General features: G+C 31.8%; 2 protein-coding genes across 4 annotated transcripts; both read left to right on the top strand.

Moving 5' to 3' along the window:
• The first annotated feature begins 2,083 nt into the window (after positions 1 to 2,083).
• LOC125854679 (uncharacterized) lies at positions 2,084 to 9,753 on the top strand. Of its 3 annotated transcripts, none has more exons than XM_049534269.1 (3): positions 2,084 to 2,258; positions 3,068 to 3,310; positions 9,544 to 9,753. In XM_049534269.1, exons 1-3 carry the CDS (start codon positions 2,241 to 2,243, stop codon positions 9,589 to 9,591), a joined length of 309 nt encoding a protein of 102 aa, XP_049390226.1. In that variant the 5' UTR covers positions 2,084 to 2,240; the 3' UTR covers positions 9,592 to 9,753. The 3 variants fall into 3 exon arrangements, with proteins under 3 accessions (XP_049390226.1, XP_049390225.1, XP_049390224.1); XM_049534268.1 differs by lacking the exon at positions 3,068 to 3,310 and adding an exon at positions 7,800 to 8,042 and having other exon boundaries at positions 2,092 to 2,258; XM_049534267.1 differs by lacking the exons at positions 2,084 to 2,258; positions 3,068 to 3,310 and adding exons at positions 6,835 to 6,990; positions 7,800 to 8,042.
• A 977-nt stretch (positions 9,754 to 10,730) lies between these two features.
• LOC125856751 (uncharacterized) lies at positions 10,731 to 16,579 on the top strand. Its single transcript, XM_049536373.1, has 10 exons — positions 10,731 to 10,949; positions 11,456 to 11,551; positions 11,680 to 11,754; positions 12,165 to 12,233; positions 13,096 to 13,172; positions 14,424 to 14,512; positions 14,747 to 14,876; positions 15,454 to 15,544; positions 15,631 to 15,696; positions 16,245 to 16,579. Exons 1-10 carry the CDS (start codon positions 10,776 to 10,778, stop codon positions 16,362 to 16,364), a joined length of 987 nt encoding a protein of 328 aa, XP_049392330.1. The 5' UTR covers positions 10,731 to 10,775; the 3' UTR covers positions 16,365 to 16,579.
• The last annotated feature ends 6,093 nt before the right edge of the window (positions 16,580 to 22,672 follow it).

The following is a 22,672-nucleotide window of genomic DNA, read 5'->3' as shown; positions in this document are numbered from 1 at the left end:
GACAGTCTTAAAACCACACATCTACTTGATTAAGTGAATTTAAAAACACCCCTCTTATGCCACATGTACATATATGTAGAATTTTTTGCTGACGCCAATAGAAAAAATATTTAAAGAATATTTATATAATCAAATGTAATTTAGTAATTTAAGAAGATAATTTTTTTTTTCTTTTTAAAGATTTATTTTTTCTAATCACCCCACCCCATCCTCTACCTAGTACCCCTAGCCTCACACCTCACTACCCACCCACCCCAAAATAAGATTCTTTTAATTAAACCCTTTTTTTTTAAGGGGAGAGGGGTGGGATAAGAATAAAATATATACTTATTTTATTTTAAAAGTAATTTTTTTTGGAGGGGGAAGTGGGGTGGGGTGGGGAGGAGTCGGGGTACTCGATGGTGTTGGATAAAAAGTTTTTTTTGGGTGGGGTTGAGGTAAGTTAAGAAAAAAAATTATTTTTTTTAAAAAAATTCTTCTTTACTATTTTTTAGCATTTAATTATTTGAATGTTTTTTTCTTTTTTCTCTACTACATATATCTATGTGTACGCCATATCAGCAGAAAATTCCACATATGTGCATAGGTGGATGACATGTGGCATAAGAGGGGTGTTTTTAAATTACTTAATCAAGTAGAAATGTGTTTTTAAGGCTGTCAATAGTTGGAGGACTAAGATAATAGTTTACGTCAAGTTTAGAGGTGTTTTCAATACTTATCTCTTATCGTATTGGTTGATAAGTGAGCTAATTATTTATCAAGTGCATATTGTTTGACAACTCAAAAATTTGAATATAACAAGGAATGACATAAGTTATGTACCAAAATATTTCAAAATTAGGACCACCAAGATCATTGTTGATATACATTATGGTATTTTTGTTATCATTACATAATTTAGTTAATATGTGTAGTGCATACTTATGATAATATATAATAATTATTACTTTGACGATTTTTTAAAATTCAATCAGTTAACAAAAAAGAATAAATATATAATATTTATTAGATGACGACGATATATATACACTGTTTGATAACAATTAAGGGTATATATGCATATCAGTCTTTGAATGACCCTAAAGAATATATATTGCAAAGTTGAGGAGTATAGTTGTCCTTCTCCCCTTATAATAACTAACCAAAAAATCATTATGATATATAATCAAATATTTAAAAAATAATTATATCCAAACGGCTCTTACAAATATTTTAAAAATAATTATATCAAAACGGCTCTTACTAAAAATTTATTAATCTAAAAAACCTATATATGTAGATAGTGCGTGCAAGTAATAATTTAAAAAAGTTTCACAGCTAGCATTGAGCCTTGTAAATGCCATCATAGCCAGTGCAGCAAGAAAAGGAAACCAATTAAAAGGGCAAAAAGACATAGTAGATGGTGTGCACTCATCTTTTTATATTCAAATCTTTCTTGGTGGCAACAACACATCCAATTTGTCTCAACATTCCATACTAACTTATTTTTTTAGTATTTGATATTTATATTAAAGCTCGATAAATTAAAATTTGCATATTATATGATTCATTTTTGAGTGCTATAAATATTTTTTTTTCATTATTAAAGATTTGAATTCAATTTTTTTAATTAAGAGTCGAGGCTAGGAATTTCAAAAAGGATGAATTTACATGTTAAAAATGAGATATATGAACTTATGATTTATCTATAAGTAATATTACAATATATATATATATATATATATATATATATATATTATGTTAACACGTATGCTACGATAAGGCCAAATTGCCCATTAGTTTAATGTTGATGATGCCCACTCTATCTTTTCCTATACCAATCGTTCTTGGTGGCAACAAACATCCAATTTGTCTACATTCAATACTTCCTTCTTTTTATGTTTGATATTTATATTAGGGTCCAATTAAATTTAAATTCATTTATTATAAGGTTCATTTTAATTACGCACTTTCAATAAAATACTCTAATATATTAAGGGAGATATCAAAGATATGGTGATTGTGCCGTAAGACCTTGTTCCTTTCTACTTGACGCTCTTTATTTTCCTCGGTTTTTACCCCACGGAGCGGTAGCTCAATCTTCCCATTCAATACAAAATACAGCAAGCAAAGCACTTCTCTCCTTATTCTATAAAAACATAATCCCACACAACACAACTTCTCTCCAACAAAAAAAATTCTCCTCTTTCCCCTTATAAAATAGTTTCTTTATATTTTTTTTCCTTGTTCATACTCTTACAATGGAATATCACAAAGAGGTAATTAAGAGGCTATCTTTGTTAATTAATCCACATATTGTTGGCTGTCTTCTTTTGCATTTTGTTGCTAATTTTTTTGATAATCACAAGATTTCTTTCTTTTATTCTTTCTTCAAAAATTAAGATAAACATTAGGTTTCCTTCTTTATTTTCTTGTTCTTAAATCTTTCTTGTTATCATAGTATATATGTCTTTATTTGTGGCTTATAACTGATCAGTTTCGTCAAACTTCTAAAATTTATTTATTTTAATTGGTCAGGTCTGTGTTTTTAAAGTTACTTTTAATAAGTAGCATTTTATGTTATGATTTGACTAATATTAGAATAACAAATTGTGTTTGATAGCTTTTGCTACTGTTTAAAAGTATTTTTTTTTCTTCTAAAAACTTGGACAAACACATCAATTCTTTAAAATATACTGTATATCTCTTTTTTTTTTTTTTAAAGTATTTTTTAACTTATAAATTTGGCCAAATAAACTATTAGTCTAGCTAGTAGCACTATTAAAAAACATTGAAATTAACTATGAAATTCGTTATTTTACTGGTAGATGAAGAATTTTTTTAATTCATTGCTCAATAGGATTAGTGACGGATTGTGCAGTTTATAGCTACAAAATTTGTCCGTCGCTAAATCCAGTTTTTTTTAGTAGTGTAGGAAATTTATTGGTGGTTCAACTTTTTGAAGAAGTTATTCATCTTTTTAATTAATATTGGTTGTAGATTAATCAATTTATGACATATTTGATATTTCTAAAAATAAAAGATGTACATATTAATTTATTGATTGTAAGTTTCTCTTATTGTGCAGAAGAAGACTGGACCATGGCTATCTGTGCCACAATTTGGACATTGGGATCAAAAGGGTGTCTACCCTGACTACTCAATGGATTTCTCTAAAATAAGAGAAAATAGGAAACAAAACAAAAAGGACTTATCAAGAGCAAGTTTTGGAAATGAGAATGACCTCATTTTCTCTACCAAAAGTGATGCAAATTCAGTTTACTTTCCCAACAGTAATGATCATCATTACCATCAGAACCAATCTTCAACTGTAAGATTTTTTTTTTTCTTTTAATGCTAGNGTGTCTCCACATTGTCACACTTAATTTGTTCCCTACTAGAGCGGTCAAAAAGGGTCGGCCCAGCCCAAGCCTCACAGATCAAGGAATTTGAAGTGCTAGGGCGGGTCGGCCCTTCATTTGGAAGGACTTGAAAATATCAACCCAATTCAATCCTAGAAGGCCTGGGGCGGGCTAGCCCTTCTTTTTTCATTTTTTTTTAAACTTATAATTCTATAATATCAAAAAAATGAGAAGATTCTCAAATCAAATATGGCAAACAACTGTGATGTTTCAATAACACTAACAAAAAATCTAGTGTAATACCAGATACGCGAGCTAGATAAGAGAGTGACAAGATAGATGAGAGGGAGGCGAGGACACGAAATTTGTCTATGTATCTTAGATAAATGTGAATTTACTTGGATAAAGTGTATCTAGAACAAATTAACCTAATTTTGAGTCCATATATTTCGAGATACATGTATCTGGACGTACCAAAATCTCTTAAGATTCATAATATTACAATATAGCGTATATTTAAATAATTAGATTCTACACTAGCTAGTGAGATTATTGTAATTTACCATTAAATAAAAAGTTTTGGCCCATGGGCCGACCCCGACCCGGCCACGATGAACCCTCAGGGTCAAGGGCTTATATAGGCCTGACTTATAAGCCTTAGTTTTAAATGAACTTGAAAAATCTTACCCCAATCCTATCCCAATAACGAATTGGATTGGACTGGCCCCATGAGCTAAGCCCGTTTTGACGGCTCTGTTCCCTACAAACAAGAAAATAAAAATAGAAAAAATAGAACAGAGAAATTTATTCAACAACTAGACATTCACTTTTTTTTTTTTCCTTATTGCAGCTTTGACCGAAAAAAAAAATACATAATGAAAATAAATAATCCTTTCACCAAAAAAAAAATACACTTTTAAATCTTAGTAGTTCAATTGATTCACTATTTTTATTGAGGGAGTCCGAATCCCCCTCCTCTTGTTCTTCTTCAATATTGTCTCCGAGAAAAACGTGTTCAACATTATGTGACACCCGACATCGATCGGTACTAGCACCAATATACCCCTTTATTGGTATCGACTTCTTTATTTTCTATCTTTTTTATTGTAATATTTTAAAAGTGTTTCATCTTTATCGCTAGATTTATTAGAAAATAAACAAGATTTTTAAAAGAAAAAAAAATAGGTTTGTTAATGAAATTACTCAAGAAATGGATTTGAAGAGATCTCATATTCAACGATTGTCATGAATATAAATGTCTTTGAATCCCGCTTGGGACTCCATTTTATCGTGTATATCTACGCCAACACATCAAAGAAAACAAAATATCTTTCCGACCTGACATACATTTATCGTATGACATAATAAGTATTGAAAACACTCCTAAATTTGGCATGAATTGTTACTTTAGTCCTCTAACTATTGACAGTCTTAAAACCACACATCTACTTGATTAAGTGAATTTAAAAACACCCCTCTTATGCCACATGTACATATATGTAGAATTTTTTGCTGACGCCAATAGAAAAAATATTTAAAGAATATTTATATAATCAAATGTAATTTAGTAATTTAAGAAGATAATTTTTTTTTTCTTTTTAAAGATTTATTTTTTCTAATCACCCCACCCCATCCTCTACCTAGTACCCCTAGCCTCACACCTCACTACCCACTCACCCCAAAATAAGATTCTTTTAATTAAACCCTTTTTTTTTAAGGGGAGAGGGGTGGGATAAGAATAAAATATATACTTATTTTATTTTAAAAGTAATTTTTTTTGGAGGGGGAAGTGGGGTGGGGTGGGGAGGAGTCGGGGTACTCGATGGTGTTGGATAAAAAGTTTTTTTTGGGGTGGGGTTGGGGTTGGGGTAAGTTAAGAAAAAAAATTATTATTTTTTTAAATTCTTCTTTATTATTTTTTAGCATTTAATTATTTGAATATTTTTTTTCTTTTTTCTCTACTACATATATCTATGTGTACGCCATATCAGCAGAAAATTCCACATATGTGCATAGGTGGATGACATGTGGCATAAGAGGGGTGTTTATAAATTACTTAATCAAGTAGAAATGTGTTTTTAAGGCTGTCAATAGTTGAAGGACTAAGATAATAGTTTACGTCAAGTTTAGAGGTGTTTTCAATACTTATCTCTTATTGTATTGGTCGATAATTGAGCTAATTATTTATCAAGTGCATATTGTTTGACAACTCAAAAATTTGAATATAACAAGGAATGACATAAGTTATGTACCAAAATATTTCAAAATTAGGACCACCAAGATCATTGTTGATATACATTATGGTATTTTTGTTATCATTACATAATTTAGTTAATATGTGTAGTGCATACTTATGATAATATATAATAATTATTACTTTGACGATTTTTTAAAATTCAATCAGTTAACAAAAAAGAATAAATATTATATATTTATTAGATGTCGAGGATATATATACACTGTTTGATAACAATTAAGGGTATATATGCATATCAGTCTTTGAATGACCCTAAAGAATATATAGTGCAAAGTTGAGGAGTATAGTTGTCCTTCTCCCCTTTTAATAACTAACCAAAAAATCATTATGATATATAATCAAATATTTAAAAAATAATTATATCCAAACGGCTCTTACTAAAAATTTATTAATCTAAAAAACCTATATATGTAGATAGTGCGTGCAAGTAATAATTTAAAAAAGTTTCACAGCTAGCATTGAGCCTTTTAAATGTCATCATAGCCAGTGCAGCAAGAAATGGAAACCAATTAAAAGGGCAAAAAGACATAGTAGATGGTGTGCACTCATCTTTTTATATTCAAATCTTTCTTGGTGGCAACAACACATCCAATTTGTCTCAACATTCCATACTAACTTATTTTTTTAGTATTTGATATTTATATTAAAGCTCGATAAATTAAAATTTGCATATTATATGACCCATTTTTGAGTGCTTTAAATATATTTTTTTTCAATATTAAAGATTTGAATTCAATTTTTTTAATTAAGAGTCGAGGCTAGGAATTCCAAAAAGGGTGAATTTACATGTTAAAAATGAGATATATGAACTTATGATTTCTCTATAAGTAATATTACAATATATATATATATATATATATATATATATATTATGTTAACACGTATGCTACGATAAGGCCAAATTGCCCATTAGTTTAATGTTGATGATGCCCACTCTATCTTTTCCTATACCAATCGTTCTTGGTGGCAACAAACATCCAATTTGTCTACATTCAATACTTCCTTCTTTTTATGTTTGATATTTATATTAGGGTCCAATTAAATTTAAATTCATTTATTATAAGGTTCATTTTAATTACGCACTTTCAATAAAATACTCTAATATATTAAGGGAGATATCAAAGATATGGTGATTGTGCCGTAAGACCTTGTTCCTTTCTACTTGACGCTCTTTATTTTCCTCGGTTTTTACCCCACGGAGCGGTAGCTCAATCTTCCCATTCAATACAAAATACAGCAAGCAAAGCACTTCTCTCCTTATTCTATAAAAACATAATCCCACACAACACAACTTCTCTCCAACAAAAAAAATTCTCCTCTTTCCCCTTATAAAATAGTTTCTTTATATTTTTTTTCCTTGTTCATACTCTTACAATGGAATATCACAAAGAGGTAATTAAGAGGCTATCTTTGTTAATTAATCCACATATTGTTGGCTGTCTTCTTTTGCATTTTGTTGCTAATTTTTTTGATAATCACAAGATTTCTTTCTTTTATTCTTTCTTCAAAAATTAAGATAAACATTAGGTTTCCTTCTTTATTTTCTTGTTCTTAAATCTTTCTTGTTATCATAGTATATATGTCTTTATTTGTGGCTTATAACTGATCAGTTTCGTCAAACTTCTAAAATTTATTTATTTTAATTGGTCAGGTCTGTGTTTTTAAAGTTACTTTTAATAAGTAGCATTTTATGTTATGATTTGACTAATATTAGAATAACAAATTGTGTTTGATAGCTTTTGCTACTGTTTAAAAGTATTTTTTTTTCTTCTAAAAACTTGGACAAACACATCAATTCTTTAAAATATACTGTATATCTCTTTTTTTTTTTTTTAAAGTATTTTTTAACTTATAAATTTGGCCAAATAAACTATTAGTCTAGCTAGTAGCACTATTAAAAAACATTGAAATTAACTATGAAATTCGTTATTTTACTGGTAGATGAAGAATTTTTTTAATTCATTGCTCAATAGGATTAGTGACGGATTGTGCAGTTTATAGCTACAAAATTTGTCCGTTGCTAAATCCAGTTTGTTTTAGTAGTGTAGGAAATTTATTGGTAGTTCAACTTCTTGAAGAAGTTATTCATCTTTTTAATTAATATTGGTTGTAGATTAATCAATTTATGACATATTTGATATTTCTAAAAATAAAAGATGTACATATTAATTTATTGATTGTAAGTTTCTCTTATTGTGCAGAAGAAGACTGGACCATGGCTATCTGTGCCACAATTTGGACATTGGGATCAAAAGGGTGTCTACCCTGACTACTCAATGGATTTTTCTAAAATAAGAGAAAATAGGAAACAAAACAAAAAGGACTTATCAAGAGCAAGTTTTGGAAATGAGAATGACCTCATTTTCTCTACCAAAAGTGATGCAAATTCAGTTTACTTTCCCAACAGTAATGATCATCATTACCATCAGAACCAATCTTCAACTGTAAGATTTTTAATTTTTTTTTAATGCTAGTGCGATCTATAGGTCATGCATTCGAGTTGTGGTATCAACAACTGATATTGTGTTAGGATAAGTTGTCTACAATTCACCCCTTGGATTATGGCCGTTTCATGTACCTTGTGTGAATGCAGGATGCGTTGTGCACTAGGTTGTTGTCGTTTAGTTTGTTGTAATTTTGAAGAGGAGAACCTCAGAGCAATAGTAGAATTGTCTCTATGTGACTTATAAGTCATGGATTCGAATCGTAGAATTAACCATTGATATTATTGGAGTTCGGAGCCAAAAGGGCAAAAAAATTGTCAAAAATTCCAAAAGGGCACATCAATTTTTTTTTAAAACCAAAAGGGCAAAATCGCTCATGACGAAGCGATTTCCCTTTGACAAAATGACGAAAAATCGCTGCCCTAAATTTTGTCTAAAAGCTTTTTTTTTATTTATTTATTAAAAATTGCTACCACAACAACGATTTTAAGTCAAAAAAAAATTTTCCTTACACATCGTTGCAGGGGCAGCGTTTTTCATGCCTAGTGCTATTATTTTCATGTCTATTCATGCCTATTGTTAATTATTAATAATATAAAAATGATAAACAAGACGGACAGTATACTCAATAAAATTGTTAAAGCATGAGAAAAATTGAATTATATATCATAAATAATAATAAAAGAATATTAAATTAAAAAAAAAACTTTTTTTTAAATTCTTAACTATAGCAGTGATTTTGAAGAAAAAAAGATTTTTTTTTTTGAGAAAATCGCTGCTAAGATAGAGATTTTTATTTTTTTAACGTACGACAATTTTTGTCAAAAGAAAATCGCTCCTGAAGGAGCGATTTTGCCCTTTTGGTTAATTTTTTTTTTTTTTGATGTGCCATTTTTGGTTTTTTAAAGAAAAAAGTTGCCCTTTTGACTCCGGACTCGATATTATTGTGCAATAAACATGGAATGTGTTGTGCACTAGTCTACCTTTTAGTTTGTTGGGTTTTTACCATCTTTAAATAATGTCATTACTTATAGGGTTTTTAATTAATATTCCAAGATGTATATGTAAACAATATATGAATAAGATAAATAGTTGGCATAATTTTGGGAAAAGATATAGTGGGGTACATGTTGTAGGACCATTGTCGAGGACAATGCTTAGTTGTCCATATAGAAATGTTGACCTTGTTGATCATTAGATGGAAATGAACCAAATAGTCTTCTATAATTTGTTTGACTTAGTACTAATTATGAGCTATAACAATTGGTTTACTAATTAAAAAGAATGTATAATTGTTCTCTTAGCATCTAAGAGTGTGGCCTAACAATCAATAACATGAGTGAAAATTAAAAAAATTATGCATTTTTGAATGATTTCGATAATATTTTTAGAAAGTCTGAACGATATTGAATAGGAGGGTTACTATACTCTTCTTTGCATTTTTTAGCATAGTGAACTATAAAAGTAATTGTTAATATAATTTTTATTTTCTTTTTGACAGAGGATTAGAAGGATCTTTAGATATTTCAATTGCTGTGGAAAAGCTTGAAGTTCATGGAATTGATTTCTTCCAATTTCCTTGTAATGAAAATATAGTAATTTGTGATTTCTACCTAAGTTTTGAGTGACTTTTATAAGAAATAGGAAAATGTTATCAATTTTGGAAATTGTGGTGATTGCTTAATCTTACCATCCTTTGCTTCTCTTGTGTACATTTGAGATTTATTTATATGTAATTTGTCTAAGTATATTTAACCTTCAAATTAATATAAAGGTACAATTCTAGTCTCTTCAGCTGACGGAAGTTAAGAAATTAACGGAATCAATAAAATATCTCTCTATATATAAAACAACTTGCTTATACTCTATTATTTTTAGCCAAAACAATGAAAATTCACATTGTGTATCTCTTATATATGCATAATTTGTTCTATATAATTTTAGATGTAATGGTATTTGTGTTAGTTGTGCATTTTTTTGGGCCAAATTTGTAACAGATTTAACTAAAATTTGATCATTTTTACCAAATAAGAAAGAAAAAAAAAGATGCCTAAATAGTGGAGTTCTAAAAGTTTTCTTTAACTAAAATTTGACTTGTAAAAGATGATTTAAATGAATTTAAAAATTGGGGAAAGTGGCAAAATATTCCTTAAAGTAAATATACCCTTGTTAAAAAAGTGACACATTTTATTTTTTTAAAAAAAATTGGGGTGGTAAAAGAGAAATGGAGGAGGGGATTACAATGTGGGAATTAACCATCATCACAAAGTGAGAGTTCAGTTAATCAACCAACTTAACTACATATCTTCATCATCTAACAAATAGAGCAAATGTACTATTTCTGTTAACAAACTTATACTCCCTAAGTTTTAATTTGTTTGTCCTATTTTCCTTTTTAGTTTATTTAAAAAAGAATGTCTTTTTTCTTTTTACAATTCTTTAGTTCCAATTTTCTACATGACATGTTTAATATCATAATATTAAAGAGCATTTTAGTACATTCCACATATCTTTAATTTAAAACCAAAAATTCAAAAAAAATCTTTATTTTTTAAATTTTGTGTCATCAAAATGAAACAAATAAATTAAAAGGAAAGTAGCTAGCTAAAAAAAAATAGAAACAAGTATTACTTCTGAATTTCTGTGTGGTGGTTTGAACCAACACGCCACACCTTATCAACAGAGCTTCTAGTTATCCCAAAAAATTCCCCCAATTGTTTTTCGAGAAAAAAAATGTCAAATTCTGCATCATCTCTCTTCACTACGCCTTCTCAATTTTTAGTACAATGTAATAATCCATCAATTATTTATGGAAAATTGAGCTTCAAAATTCGAGCTTCAGCAGCTTCTTCTTCTCCTTCATCAACTGGTGTTGATTTGTCCAACCTCCAAACCGCCATTTCTAAGGTGCATTCCCTGTTTTTCAATTGAAAATTTTAATTTTGTCTCCATTTTGTGCGTATTATAATTGTCTTGTTTTTGAGGTGTGCGTCGGTAAAATAATTAAGACATAATACATGAACATGACCTTTAACTTGACACAAGTAGGGTGTGCACACGTAGATATTTAAACTGGTATAAAATTGAATAAATAGATACATTCGTTCTACATGGTATTCTACATGGCAATTTTGTGTCGTACGTGGTGACCTACGTGTATAATGTCACATAGGACAAGTGTGTCTACTTATTCAATTTTATACAAGTTTAAGTGTGTACTTGTGCACTCTCAAATTTTGGAGGGCATAGTTATCCGTTGAAGCCAAGTTAAGTGTTATGTTTATGTATTATGCTAATAATTAATGATGCTCTATTTTAGCTATGAAACTCGCAAAAAAGTAATGCTTAAATTTTTTTATTTATTTTTGGCAATTACTCTTAACTGTTTTATGTGCATATTTTCTTGATTGTAGAAAGATAGTAATGCCGTAAAAGAGGCGCTTGATCAGCTAGTTGAAATCGGTTGGTCCAAAAAGTGGGGTTCTCAACCATATGTGTCACGTCGAACGGTCAGTTTTCATTTAAAATGTGAAGGTTTTAGAAAGACAATTATGTATCTATCTGTTATCTAATTTATTTGATTAGCACACATTGTGGCAATAATTCTCTGTAATGGTCTTCAAATTTTCTGCTGCAGACATCTCTTAGAGAGCTGACAACTCTCGGAATAAAGAACGCAGAGAACCTTGCAATCCCAAGTGTCAGAAATGATGTAAGTTTCTTGATGAAATTTGTGTTGTTATTACACTGATGACAGTAGCTCTCAATTCGGATATTGTTTAGTATTCTGATTGAAGAAAACTATATGTTCACAAGAATGCGATAATTAAGGGGAACATTTGAGCCAACGTCTTGTTTTTGGCACATATATTGTTCGATCTGTTACGTTCAGTGGAACATTGGTATTTGTCGGATCATGAAATGAATTTATGACTACACATTTATTACATTTCTTTCGTAGTCCCTACAAACACATTTCATGGCTCTAATTGTTGTTACTTGAAAGTTGAAACATCAAAAGTTGTATAACAAAGAGATGATTAATGTGGTTGTCTTTTTCATTTGACTGTTTTGGACTTCGTTATTAAATCTGTTTGATACTGATTTCCTTCAGTGATGCAGGCAGCTTTTCTGTTTACGGTGGTAGGCACAACAGGGTTTTTGGGAGTTCTTGCTGGCCAACTTCCTGGTGTAAGTTCTCTTACTACCTACTTTTCTGCTGTTCATTGTGCTTTATTTCCCCCCGAAGTTTTGTATAACATCTAAATAAATAGTTCCTCTTAAGGAGCAGAGTACTTTGGTTTATATGCCTCATTCTCCCTGTTAAGTATGTGGATAATGCACTGGATATGGGGCCTGAGTCTTTCATTTGGTTCTATTGATATAGTCGATCTAGATAACTATATCTAGTTTGGTTTCGTGGGATTACAATCTCTCGATTTATTATCTGGACGTAAACCAAGTTGACAATCCTAAGAGGTGTTGGGGTTGGATTGTAGTTCAACACCCCACGCCTTTCTAACTACTGACCACTTGTTTAATAGTGTGAATCACCTCATCGAAAAGGTTAATTTGTTAAATAGATAAAACTTTTGTTTGTTCATTATAGTTCAGAACATGTTTCGCACCCAAGGGTGTAGCCTAGTGGTCAATGGATGAGTGAGTTAAGAACCATGAGGTCTCAGATTCAATTCCCAATGGAGGCAAAAAGCACTAGGTGGTTTCTTCCCATCTGTCACCTAGTCTTGTGGATAGAATATCCGGACCTGTGCTTGTAGCAGGTACCCCGTGAAATTAGCCGAGAAGATCAACATGTTCCCATATGTCTGCACCTGAACATTATTAGTGATGTATGTGGTGTTAACATAGAAATACTTTTGGAGGTAATTTGCAAAAATGTAATAACGCGCGCAATTCTTAGATTGTTGTGTTTGCCTTGGTGTTACTCCAGCACCAACATGGGCTGTGAAGTACATTGATGCTACTGTGTATCTGTATAGAAGTTGAGATATGCATACAGGTCACATTGTTGATTCCTTCTTTATGTTTTCAGGATTGGGGTTTCTTCGTTCCATACTTGATCGGAAGCATATCTTTAGTAGTTTTGGGAATCGGAAGTACTTCCCCAGCGTAAGTCAAAATTTTAGGCGTTCTTCTGATTCTAATAATTCATGATAGGCTTAAGTCATCCACAGCCACTCAAAGTTGTCCGCATATTTCATTTAGACACCTCAATCTAACGTTATACCTATTGAACACCTACACCAGCTCGAATTTGAACCATTTGAACACTTTTTTAACAAATAACTGCAAGTATAAGAGGTGTGTAATACACTCGCGCTGATGTGACAATTTGACGAATGAATAACGTACATATGGCATTTTGAGCCAAAATATTTATTAAAAATTATAATTTTTTAAAAAAACAAGAAAAGGAAAAGAAGGTCTTTGTCCACTCATGGACCTTTGTGAGGCACCATCAGGTCTCTTCGTTCAACTTTTCCTTTTCCATATTTGATTTTAAAGAAAAAAAAAATTGAAATAGCAAACTACATATCCTTGTTCGATTTCTTCATTTTTATCCTTTTAATCTTCTCAGTTTCTAAAGACAGTTCAAAGAAACCATTAAAGGTGAAATTGATATGTTTCAGTGAAGAAAATTTTCAACTCTACTAAAGAATTTCTGAAATTATTTGTTTGAAATCAACGCTTCTTCAATTTCTTCATTTTCATCTCTTTGCTCGTCTTTTTTAAGGAAAGAAATTAAATCGTTAATGAAGGAATTAAGTTGTTTTCAGAAGAAAAAAATACTTATTTCTGAAAAAGGAATTTCGAAATTACATTAGCTTAACTCACTTTCATTTGCTTCTTTTTATCTCGTTTGTGTGCTTGGTACCGGAGGAAACTCAATTTCAGGTTGAAATTTTTAATTCTTGAAAATGGTAGGGGTGCTTTCCAAATGAATATGGTAGTGGTGAAGGAGAGAATGAGGTGGTTGATGATAAGAGAGAAAGAGAAGGATGGATGGTGGCAGCAATATCGGTGGAAATGGTGGAGATGGTGGTGGAAGTAGTTACATTTAATTAAGGAAGAAAGAAGAAGAAAGATATATAAAAAAAAAGCAAAAAATGGTCTCTCACGCTCTGAATGTCTGTGTACTGCACTTCCCATGCCACATCAGCGAAAAATGTTTAATAGGTACTAGTTTTGAATAGTATAAGTGGTCAATAGGTACAGACTCTAGTAGAGGTGTTTAAGTGAAATATCCGAACAACTTTGAGTGGCTCTGGATGACTTAAGCCTTCATGATACTATATATTCAGATGAGCCTTTTCTACCGCATGCAGGTCGTTATGGCTCATTCTTTTATTCATTATGTAGGCTCCTTCAGGCCGCCATTGATGGATTTTCATCCTTTTTTCCTGATTACCAGGAGAGAATCGCCAGACATGAAGCAGCTCATTTCTTAGGTGACATCCTGTTCTAACTTTCAATATTTTATACTTTTATTTTTATTTGGCTATGATAATGACATAAGTTGAGCTTTAAATGAAACTTTGAAGATTCATATAACACGAACCTCGACTAGTTATTGTTGTTGTTATTTGGTTATGATAATGACATCGAGGCGTAGTTGTTATTGTTGTTGTGCTTCTGCGGTTCCATTAACTTTCCTCTACTAAGCTGTACAATGTCAATTTCAGTTTCCTACCTAATCGGTGTTCCGATCCTTGGATATTCACTGGATATTGGGAAAGAGCATGTCAATTTAATTGATGAAAGGTTGGAAAAGCTTATATACAGTGGGCAGCTTGACTCAAAAGAACTCGACAGGTATCGACCTCAAAAAAATCTCATCTACAATCAATTAATTACTCCTTGCGTCTTAGTTTATGTGGCACCGTTTGACTTTGCACAAAGTTTAAGAAAAGAGGAAAGACTTTTGAATCTTGTCGTCTAAACCAAACCTTAGACATTTATATGGTTGTAAATCATTTTATTAAGGATAAAAAAAAATTTAAACGTTAAGTTGTTTCTAATTATAAAAAGAAATGACATTCTTTTTTGGGACAGACTAAAAAAGAATGCGTGTCACATAAATTGGGACACAGGGAGTACTTGCTTTGAAAGGCGAGAATGGAATGATTTAACTACGGGTCTGGTCCGTTGGAACCCTCTAATATGTCACCAATAAGTACAAATAATTGATTTCGAAGAGAGTAAATCAAATAATTTGTGGTAGAATTTCTACCTCGAACCATGATGTTCAAATCCTGTATCTGCCTCTGCTTGCTATATGTAGGTACTTTGTCAGATATCTGCAGCAGGTTATATTTTCACATGAAGTATCATTGCTTCTAAAATTTTCACCGGAAACAAAAATTTATTTACGAGTAGCTGCATTTCTCAGGTTAGCAGTGGTAGCGATGGCCGGGCTAGCAGCAGAAGGGCTAAAGTATGATAAAGTTGTTGGTCAATCAGCTGACCTTTTCACTCTTCAGGTTTAGAAAACACTATCTTGGAGTTAAATTGCCCTTTTTCTGGAACTTTAATTAAAAAAAAAAAATGTTGCTCTTTGTCTTCACAGAGATTTCTAAACAGGAGCAAGCCGTCGCTTAGCAAAGATCAGCAACAGAACCTTACAAGATGGGCGGTGAGTCTAAAACCGAACACATACTGTAATAAATATACACAAACTATTGAAATATATAACATAATTAAGTAATTGAAAGTGTGTTCGTCTCTAGTAGTTTAAGCTTTCATATGAAATCATCACACACTTCAACATGGTATCAGAGCACATCATAGGGCATGGTGAGACATAATATAACTACGTAAGCAATTTCAGAAAGCACTACAATTGAAATAGGTAGTCCGTATTGGTATTAGATCTATTCCCATGTTCCGATCTTTTCATTTTTAAAAGTTTGTTCTCTCTAATAGATTAAGCTTCTAGATGAGATAGTCACATACTTCAACACAAACATATACAAAATTCACGACACATACACACACATAGATTGTTGGCTTTGCCACTTCTAAGGTACCCGAAGATATCTTAGAAGTGGGGGAGGGGATTATAATATGGGGAACCGAACCCTCACCAACAAGGTGAGAGTTCAGGCTACGTGAAGATATCGATTATAATGTTGCAAGTAAATCCAGGCATGACCATTATATATTCTGATTAAATTTTTGCAGGTTTTATTTGCGGCTTCACTACTGAAAAATAATAGCAAGCTTCATGAAGCCCTAATAGCGGCAATGACAAACAAGGCATCGGTCGTAGAATGCATAGAAGCAATTGAGAAAGCAGCTTGATCTTACTCCAGAAATGTGACTAAACACTTGTACATGAAAAACATGTGTTTTTTTCTCATAAATTTGAAAATATATCGAGGAACAGAAAGAAGTATATATATAAACATGCTTAATAGAGAATGTATTCTATTTTTTTGACATTGATGTTGAACATCTGAAATGTCACCAGAAATGTGAAATATTACATGTACGAGTTGTAGAATTTTCGAGTTTCCAACCTGAAATATCACCAGCTATTTATGTGAAGATAGAATAACTAAGTGGTTTATAATATGATATGAAGAAAACATATTCAAGTGTACATATACCCCATAGCCAATGCATAATAGAAACCTTAATCATTTTGAACTATCCCATAACACAAAATAAATACTCCTATTACAGTACATCAATAGTTATTGTTTACAAAAGTAGGTGACTGTCAATAATGTATGAAAAGAAAAACTAATAATGACAAAATTCCACATATTGATGGTGACTGTCAACAATGTAGTATTATATTTCTTCTCTTTTGAATAATATTTATGTCACGATCCAGATGTTGTGATTGACATCCACACTAACAATTCGGTGGGAAAATCACTACTACAACCCAAACCAAGCAATCAATCTAAAAACTAAGGCAAGAAAGTAGAGTTTCCATAAACTTTAACAAAAGTTCAACAAACCTAGAACCTGAAAGTCAATGTACCAAAACTCTACTAATGACAAGTCTAAGAACAAGGGATACAACTTCGAAACTAAACAACACCTTAAACAAAAGTCTGAGTCTGAAAAGAGTGGACTTAAACAAGGGAGATCCATGGCAGTCGGAAAGAACTAGCTCACCCTTGAATCCGGTCACGCTCATAGTCACCTAACTGAGGTCTATTAATAGCCACCTGAAGATGCCTTGTACTAAACAAAGAAAGAGCAAGTGCAGTATCAGTACACAACCACCGTGTACTGATAGGATCACACGCCTATCCCACTAAGTGTAACATACATTAGTCAATACAACAATATAATCACTTGCACATATAGAACAATGAACAACTTCATCAACATATACAAACAATGAACAACTTCACGATTCTCACATATCACAGTTATATCAATTTAGAGCAACATACCGTCTTTCAATATCAATCATCATTAGATATGAACGAACTCATCACAAGAAGATACACAACACAATTCAATGGTCCTCTCACGGAACCCAATTCAATGGTCCTCTCACGGAATCCAATTCAATGGTCCTCTCATGGAACCCAAACCCAAACAGTTAGCATGCCGAAACGTGGATATCCGATCCCATATTTATGTCGGAATGTGGCAATCCGATCCAAGTTAGTTATGCCGAAACGTGGCAGACGATCCCATATTTATGTCGGAACGTGGCAACCGATCCCAGTTAGTGTGTCGGATCGTGACACCCGCCTATTCAACAAACCACAATCACAATCACAATGTATATTCTCACAATCATACAACAAGAGGTGATTCATGGCATACAATTATTCAATTATCCTCATTTACAACAAGTGTGATCAAAATGCAACATTCGCATACATACATGTATCATAATGAAGCAAGAACAAACATACATCACACAATCATAGAGTCACAACCATCACCTACCTCGAATCCAAGCTTGAATCCCCTAAGGCACTTGAATCTTCCCTTTCCGGATTCTTTCCGCTTGTTCTAGGTCTATAAACAACAATTTATATGCAAGGATCAACAATCAAATGTCTAATTATCCGGATTATAACAAACCCAAGATCCTAATACCCAATTTAGGGCTTTTTCCACCATAAATTCTAGATCAAAACCCTCTTTCATCGATAATGACCCACTAGATTACGTTCCATGGATCGAAAAATGGATTCGGGGAGTTAAAACCTTACCTTTAGCCTCAAGAATGGTGAAAAACGGTCAAGAAGTCGCCTGGGGTCGTCTCCTTAGCTCTACAAATTGAAAAGTGCCAAATAAGGTCATTTAGGGGTTTATTAACGACTTTAAGTCGCGTCTGGCCCGCCACGGCGGACCCATCCCGCTACAGCGGCCCTGCTCTGGCGGCTCCAATCCCGCTCTGGCGGCCTACACGGAGACAAAATGTTACCTGTTCACACTAAGATCATTTTTGGGAGTTCTACCCGTCCAAATTCGATTCCGTAAAGTCGTACGGGTTCCTTAACGTCTTAGCTATCTACTCATGTGGTCAAATCATAATTAGATCTCTCATTAATTACTAGATTTCCCTACACCTTAATGACTCCGATTTCGTCCAAATTTGGACTAAGTTGGGAAATTTCAAGTTACTACGAAAAAGTTTTCTGGCCCTAATTCTTTCTTCATTGACTTTTCCCTAATGACGGAATCAGGTCGTTACAATTTAATATCTTCAATTAAATTCTATCCACTCCATACATATCCATTTCTTAATAGTCCAAACTTTTCTTGTTCAACATTTTTTAGATTAATTTGATGGCAGCTTATAGTGCTGTAATTTCTCTTCTTCAAACTCTTGTTAATCAACGAAATATTCGAGAACTCTTTCATGATCACACTGCCAAAACACTCGATTCTCTTCATGCTACTGCTCAATATTTTCAACATGTCCTTGAAAATATTAGCAAGCATTGAAGATTTGACCATGAAAAGATCAAATCTTTGGAGGAAAAAATAAGAGTTGCTGTTAGTTATGCAGAAGATGTTGTTGAGATGAAAATTTCTCAAATCATCAAAGGCTCAAGCTGGACATTTGGAATTTTACAACACCATGATTTGCTACCACTTGTTGAAAAAATGGATACAACAAAGAAACAAGTGATGGACATTCTTTCTCATGATGCTGATCAAGTTCTTGAATTATCTGGGGATTCCTTGATTGCCACTTCTTCTACAAGTTATCCAATGATGAAAGATGATATTGTGTACGGACTTGATGATGACTTGGAGATCATAATTAATAGGTTGAAAGGACGAGTACGGGATCTAGATGTTGTCACAATATTAGGCATGGGTGGCATTGGTAAAACAACACTAGCTAAACCAGCTTATGATCATCTTTCAATCAGGTATCACTTTGACATTCTTGCTTGGGTTACAATATCTCAAGAATTTAGACGTAGAAGTGTATTGTTAGAAGCTTTACATTGCATTTCAAAGTCAACAGTTAGTTTTAACACAAAAGATTATGATACGATGGATGACAATGAGTTAGCTGACCTAGTGCAGAAAAAAACTAAAGGGTCCAAGATACCTTGTTGTTGATATTTGGAGTAGGGATTTTTGGGATAGTATAAGAAGAATATTTCCTAATTACAACAATGGAAGTCGAATCTTATTGACTACTAGGGGAACTGAGGTAGCGATGTACGCAAGTACTTGTAGCCCTCATTAGATGAGTCTTTTGAGTTTAGAAAACGGTTGGAAGTTACTTCGTGATAAAGTGTTTGGAACCGAACTTGATCATCCTCCTGAATTGGAAGAAATTGGAAAGAATCATATTATCATCATATCATATATATATAGGGCGGATCTATTAAGGGGTGTGGGGTGCCACGCCATCCCAGAACTTCGGCGGAAACTCTATATATNTATATATATATATATATAATATTTATATAAATATAAAGTGTGCCACCTAGAGAACAAAATTGGCTTGTGGTGCCATGGTAGGAGGGCAACTTTAGAAGGCTGATGTTGCGGGTTCGAATCCCATTAGTACCTATTTTTTTGAGAAATTTGTTGCAGACGTTTTTTTAAGAAAAAGGAAATTGCTGCACACGTTCTTTTAAGAAAAATAGAGAACTAAAATTAATTTATATCGAAAAGACGAATAATTTAATCAAATATAAAATGATTTAATCGATAAGTCTATTTGGCACCCACAGACTCTAAATCTTGGATCCGTCACTATATATATATATATATATATATATTATTAAAAGTGGGAAGCTTTTAACTTCAAAGTTGGATTACCATTTTACCCCTAAGTTAAAATGTTATAAAATATTTAATTAGTCAAATATTAGAATTCTCAATAAGTTTTCTCTAATAAATATTATATATTAAATCAAACATTTAATTAAATATCTAATTAAAAATTATTATTTTGCGCACCTTAAGTAAAAGTTAAATAAAATTCAATTAATTAATTTTTCAATTACATAAATTGAACGGGATTTGGAAGTGAAAAAGTGGTACTTTAATGCTCAGACAAACGTATCCAAGGAATTCACATAATACATGATTAATTACTTTAAATTAACGCATCATGTATTACTTTACCTAACTTTTACAATTCCTATAATTTGTCTTTTCATTTTCTTTAACTTGACTTATCAAATTCTAACACTTTTAAATTAGTAACCAATCTTTGTTAATATAACAATCAGTAGAATTTGAATAGTTCATTAAGTATTTAAGTGTAGGTTAATAAATACATATTATGTTAAAAGGAATTTCAAAGAACATAAAAAAAAACACTATATAAAGGTAACAAATGATTTCCATTTCCTTCAAGTTTTGTTTCTTTAGTTGAGCAAAAAAAAATCTGGCCTTCCTTCTCATTTTCTTTCTTTTCCTTTAAATTTTTCCTTTTGCATGAAATAAAGAAAATGGGAGATGGAGAAACATGTAGAGTTGATACATGTTGATGTTGGAATTGAATAATTGTCATATCAATTTACATGCAACTTTCAACATTCATTGGATGATATATGAAGACCACTATCTCCGTATGGAGTGCTAGCAAAAATTAATGAGCTATGAAAAGGAGGAAGTTGGTTTCTTTGGAAGACTGATTTTAGAATTTTCATTAATTGATTTACTCTTATAATGTACTGTAATTATAATTGTTTACGGCTATAGATAAATGTGACGTTATTTGTGTATTTAGAGGGAGTTATAAAATGATATCTTGTAGTATTTTACTATAAAAGTGGGAACTACCAAGTTAAAAGTTTGGGAACTATCAAGTTAAAAGTTTATATCTCTGACATTCATCTTAATTTGTTTGTTATTGTTGATATAGTAATTGGATATCACAGGTTATATGCCTTCATGGCATCATGTGATTGGTATTGACTACATATGATATTTGTATTCATATGTATCATTTTACAGAAAGAATTAGGAGTATTCGCGTCATATATAAATATAGTATCAAACTTTAAAAGGAATTTTTTTTTTTATTTTGATATGATATCATTGAATAAAAACTATTTTAGCTACCACAAAATATAGGTATCTTCTCTTAAATAGTCGGGTAGATTTACTATTACTTTTTCTAGCCGGCATACATATATATTATATATTGATTACACATGATCGTACACATTACAAATGAAGTATCCATATATAATATATTATATACTCATCTATTTTTTTTTTATATAGTTTAATCAATTGGATGAACAATTATTTATGTTAATTCTTCAAAAATAATCTTAATTGCAAAATTTTGCTACATTTATTTTCAAAACTAAATATGTATGTATTTTTTAAAATATCATTAATATGGGAAACACGCGTAACGCGCGTGCACGGAAACTAGTATTATTAAAAGTGGGAACCTCTCATCTTCAAAGTTGGATTACCATTTTGCCCTTACAACAAATTAATTAAAATGTAATTAAATAAAATTATTGAACTACGTTTTCTGTAAATTAATTTGAAAGTTAAAAAGACTTTATGACTTAATTGGGAAATTTGAAGGGGTGCATGAAAAATGAAAAGACTATTGTATCAGTTATGTGTGAAATAATTTTGAAGGGTTACATCACAATAAATAGGCTTATATGATATCCTCCATTGTATGAAATTCAAATAGGTACATCAGACCCATACAATCATATTTTATTGAGAAAATGACACTTGTAATAAGGGGAAATTATTTAGCTAGAGGAATTGAAAAGAAACTGTTGAGCATGACCGTGGCACCAGAGAGGGGTACGCATATGAGAATTGTGCCCAAGTGTTAAAGAATGAAAAAAATCTCACATCGATGGTTAATGAGATGAGTGGACTCCTTATAAGGTTTGGGCAATCCTCCTCCCTTTGAGCTAGTTTTTGGGGTGTGAGTTAGGCCCAAAACCTAATTTAACATGGTATCAGAGCAGGGTCTGTCTCACCCGATGTTGGGACCCCCAAAATCAAAATTGTCAATGCACCAGATGCTAAGCACTGGGCGTGAGGTGGGATGTTAAAGAATGACAAAAGTCTCACATCGGTGGTTAATTAGATGGGTGGACTCCTTATAAGGTTTTGGCAATCCTCCTCCCTTTGAGCTAGCTTTTGGGGTGTGAGTTAGACCCAAG

This window comes from Solanum stenotomum, chromosome 2 (genome assembly GCF_019186545.1).
Source record: "Solanum stenotomum isolate F172 chromosome 2, ASM1918654v1, whole genome shotgun sequence".
NCBI lineage: Eukaryota > Viridiplantae > Streptophyta > Magnoliopsida > Solanales > Solanaceae > Solanum > Solanum stenotomum.
This window is presented reverse-complemented; position numbering and strand designations above follow the sequence as displayed.

Excerpts from the sequence above, each read along its gene's own strand:
- LOC125854679 (XM_049534269.1), top strand. Across the intron at positions 3,311-9,543 it reads ATCAGAACCAATCTTCAACT|AGGATTAGAAGGATCTTTAG; the intron begins GTAAGATTTTTT and ends TCTTTTTGACAG.
- LOC125856751 (XM_049536373.1), top strand. The coding sequence starts at position 10,776 with ATGTCAAATTCTGCATCATCTCTCTTCACTACGCCTTCTCAATTTTTA. Across the intron at positions 11,552-11,679 it reads CATATGTGTCACGTCGAACG|ACATCTCTTAGAGAGCTGAC; the intron begins GTCAGTTTTCAT and ends TTTCTGCTGCAG. Across the intron at positions 14,513-14,746 it reads TGAAGCAGCTCATTTCTTAG|TTTCCTACCTAATCGGTGTT; the intron begins GTGACATCCTGT and ends TGTCAATTTCAG.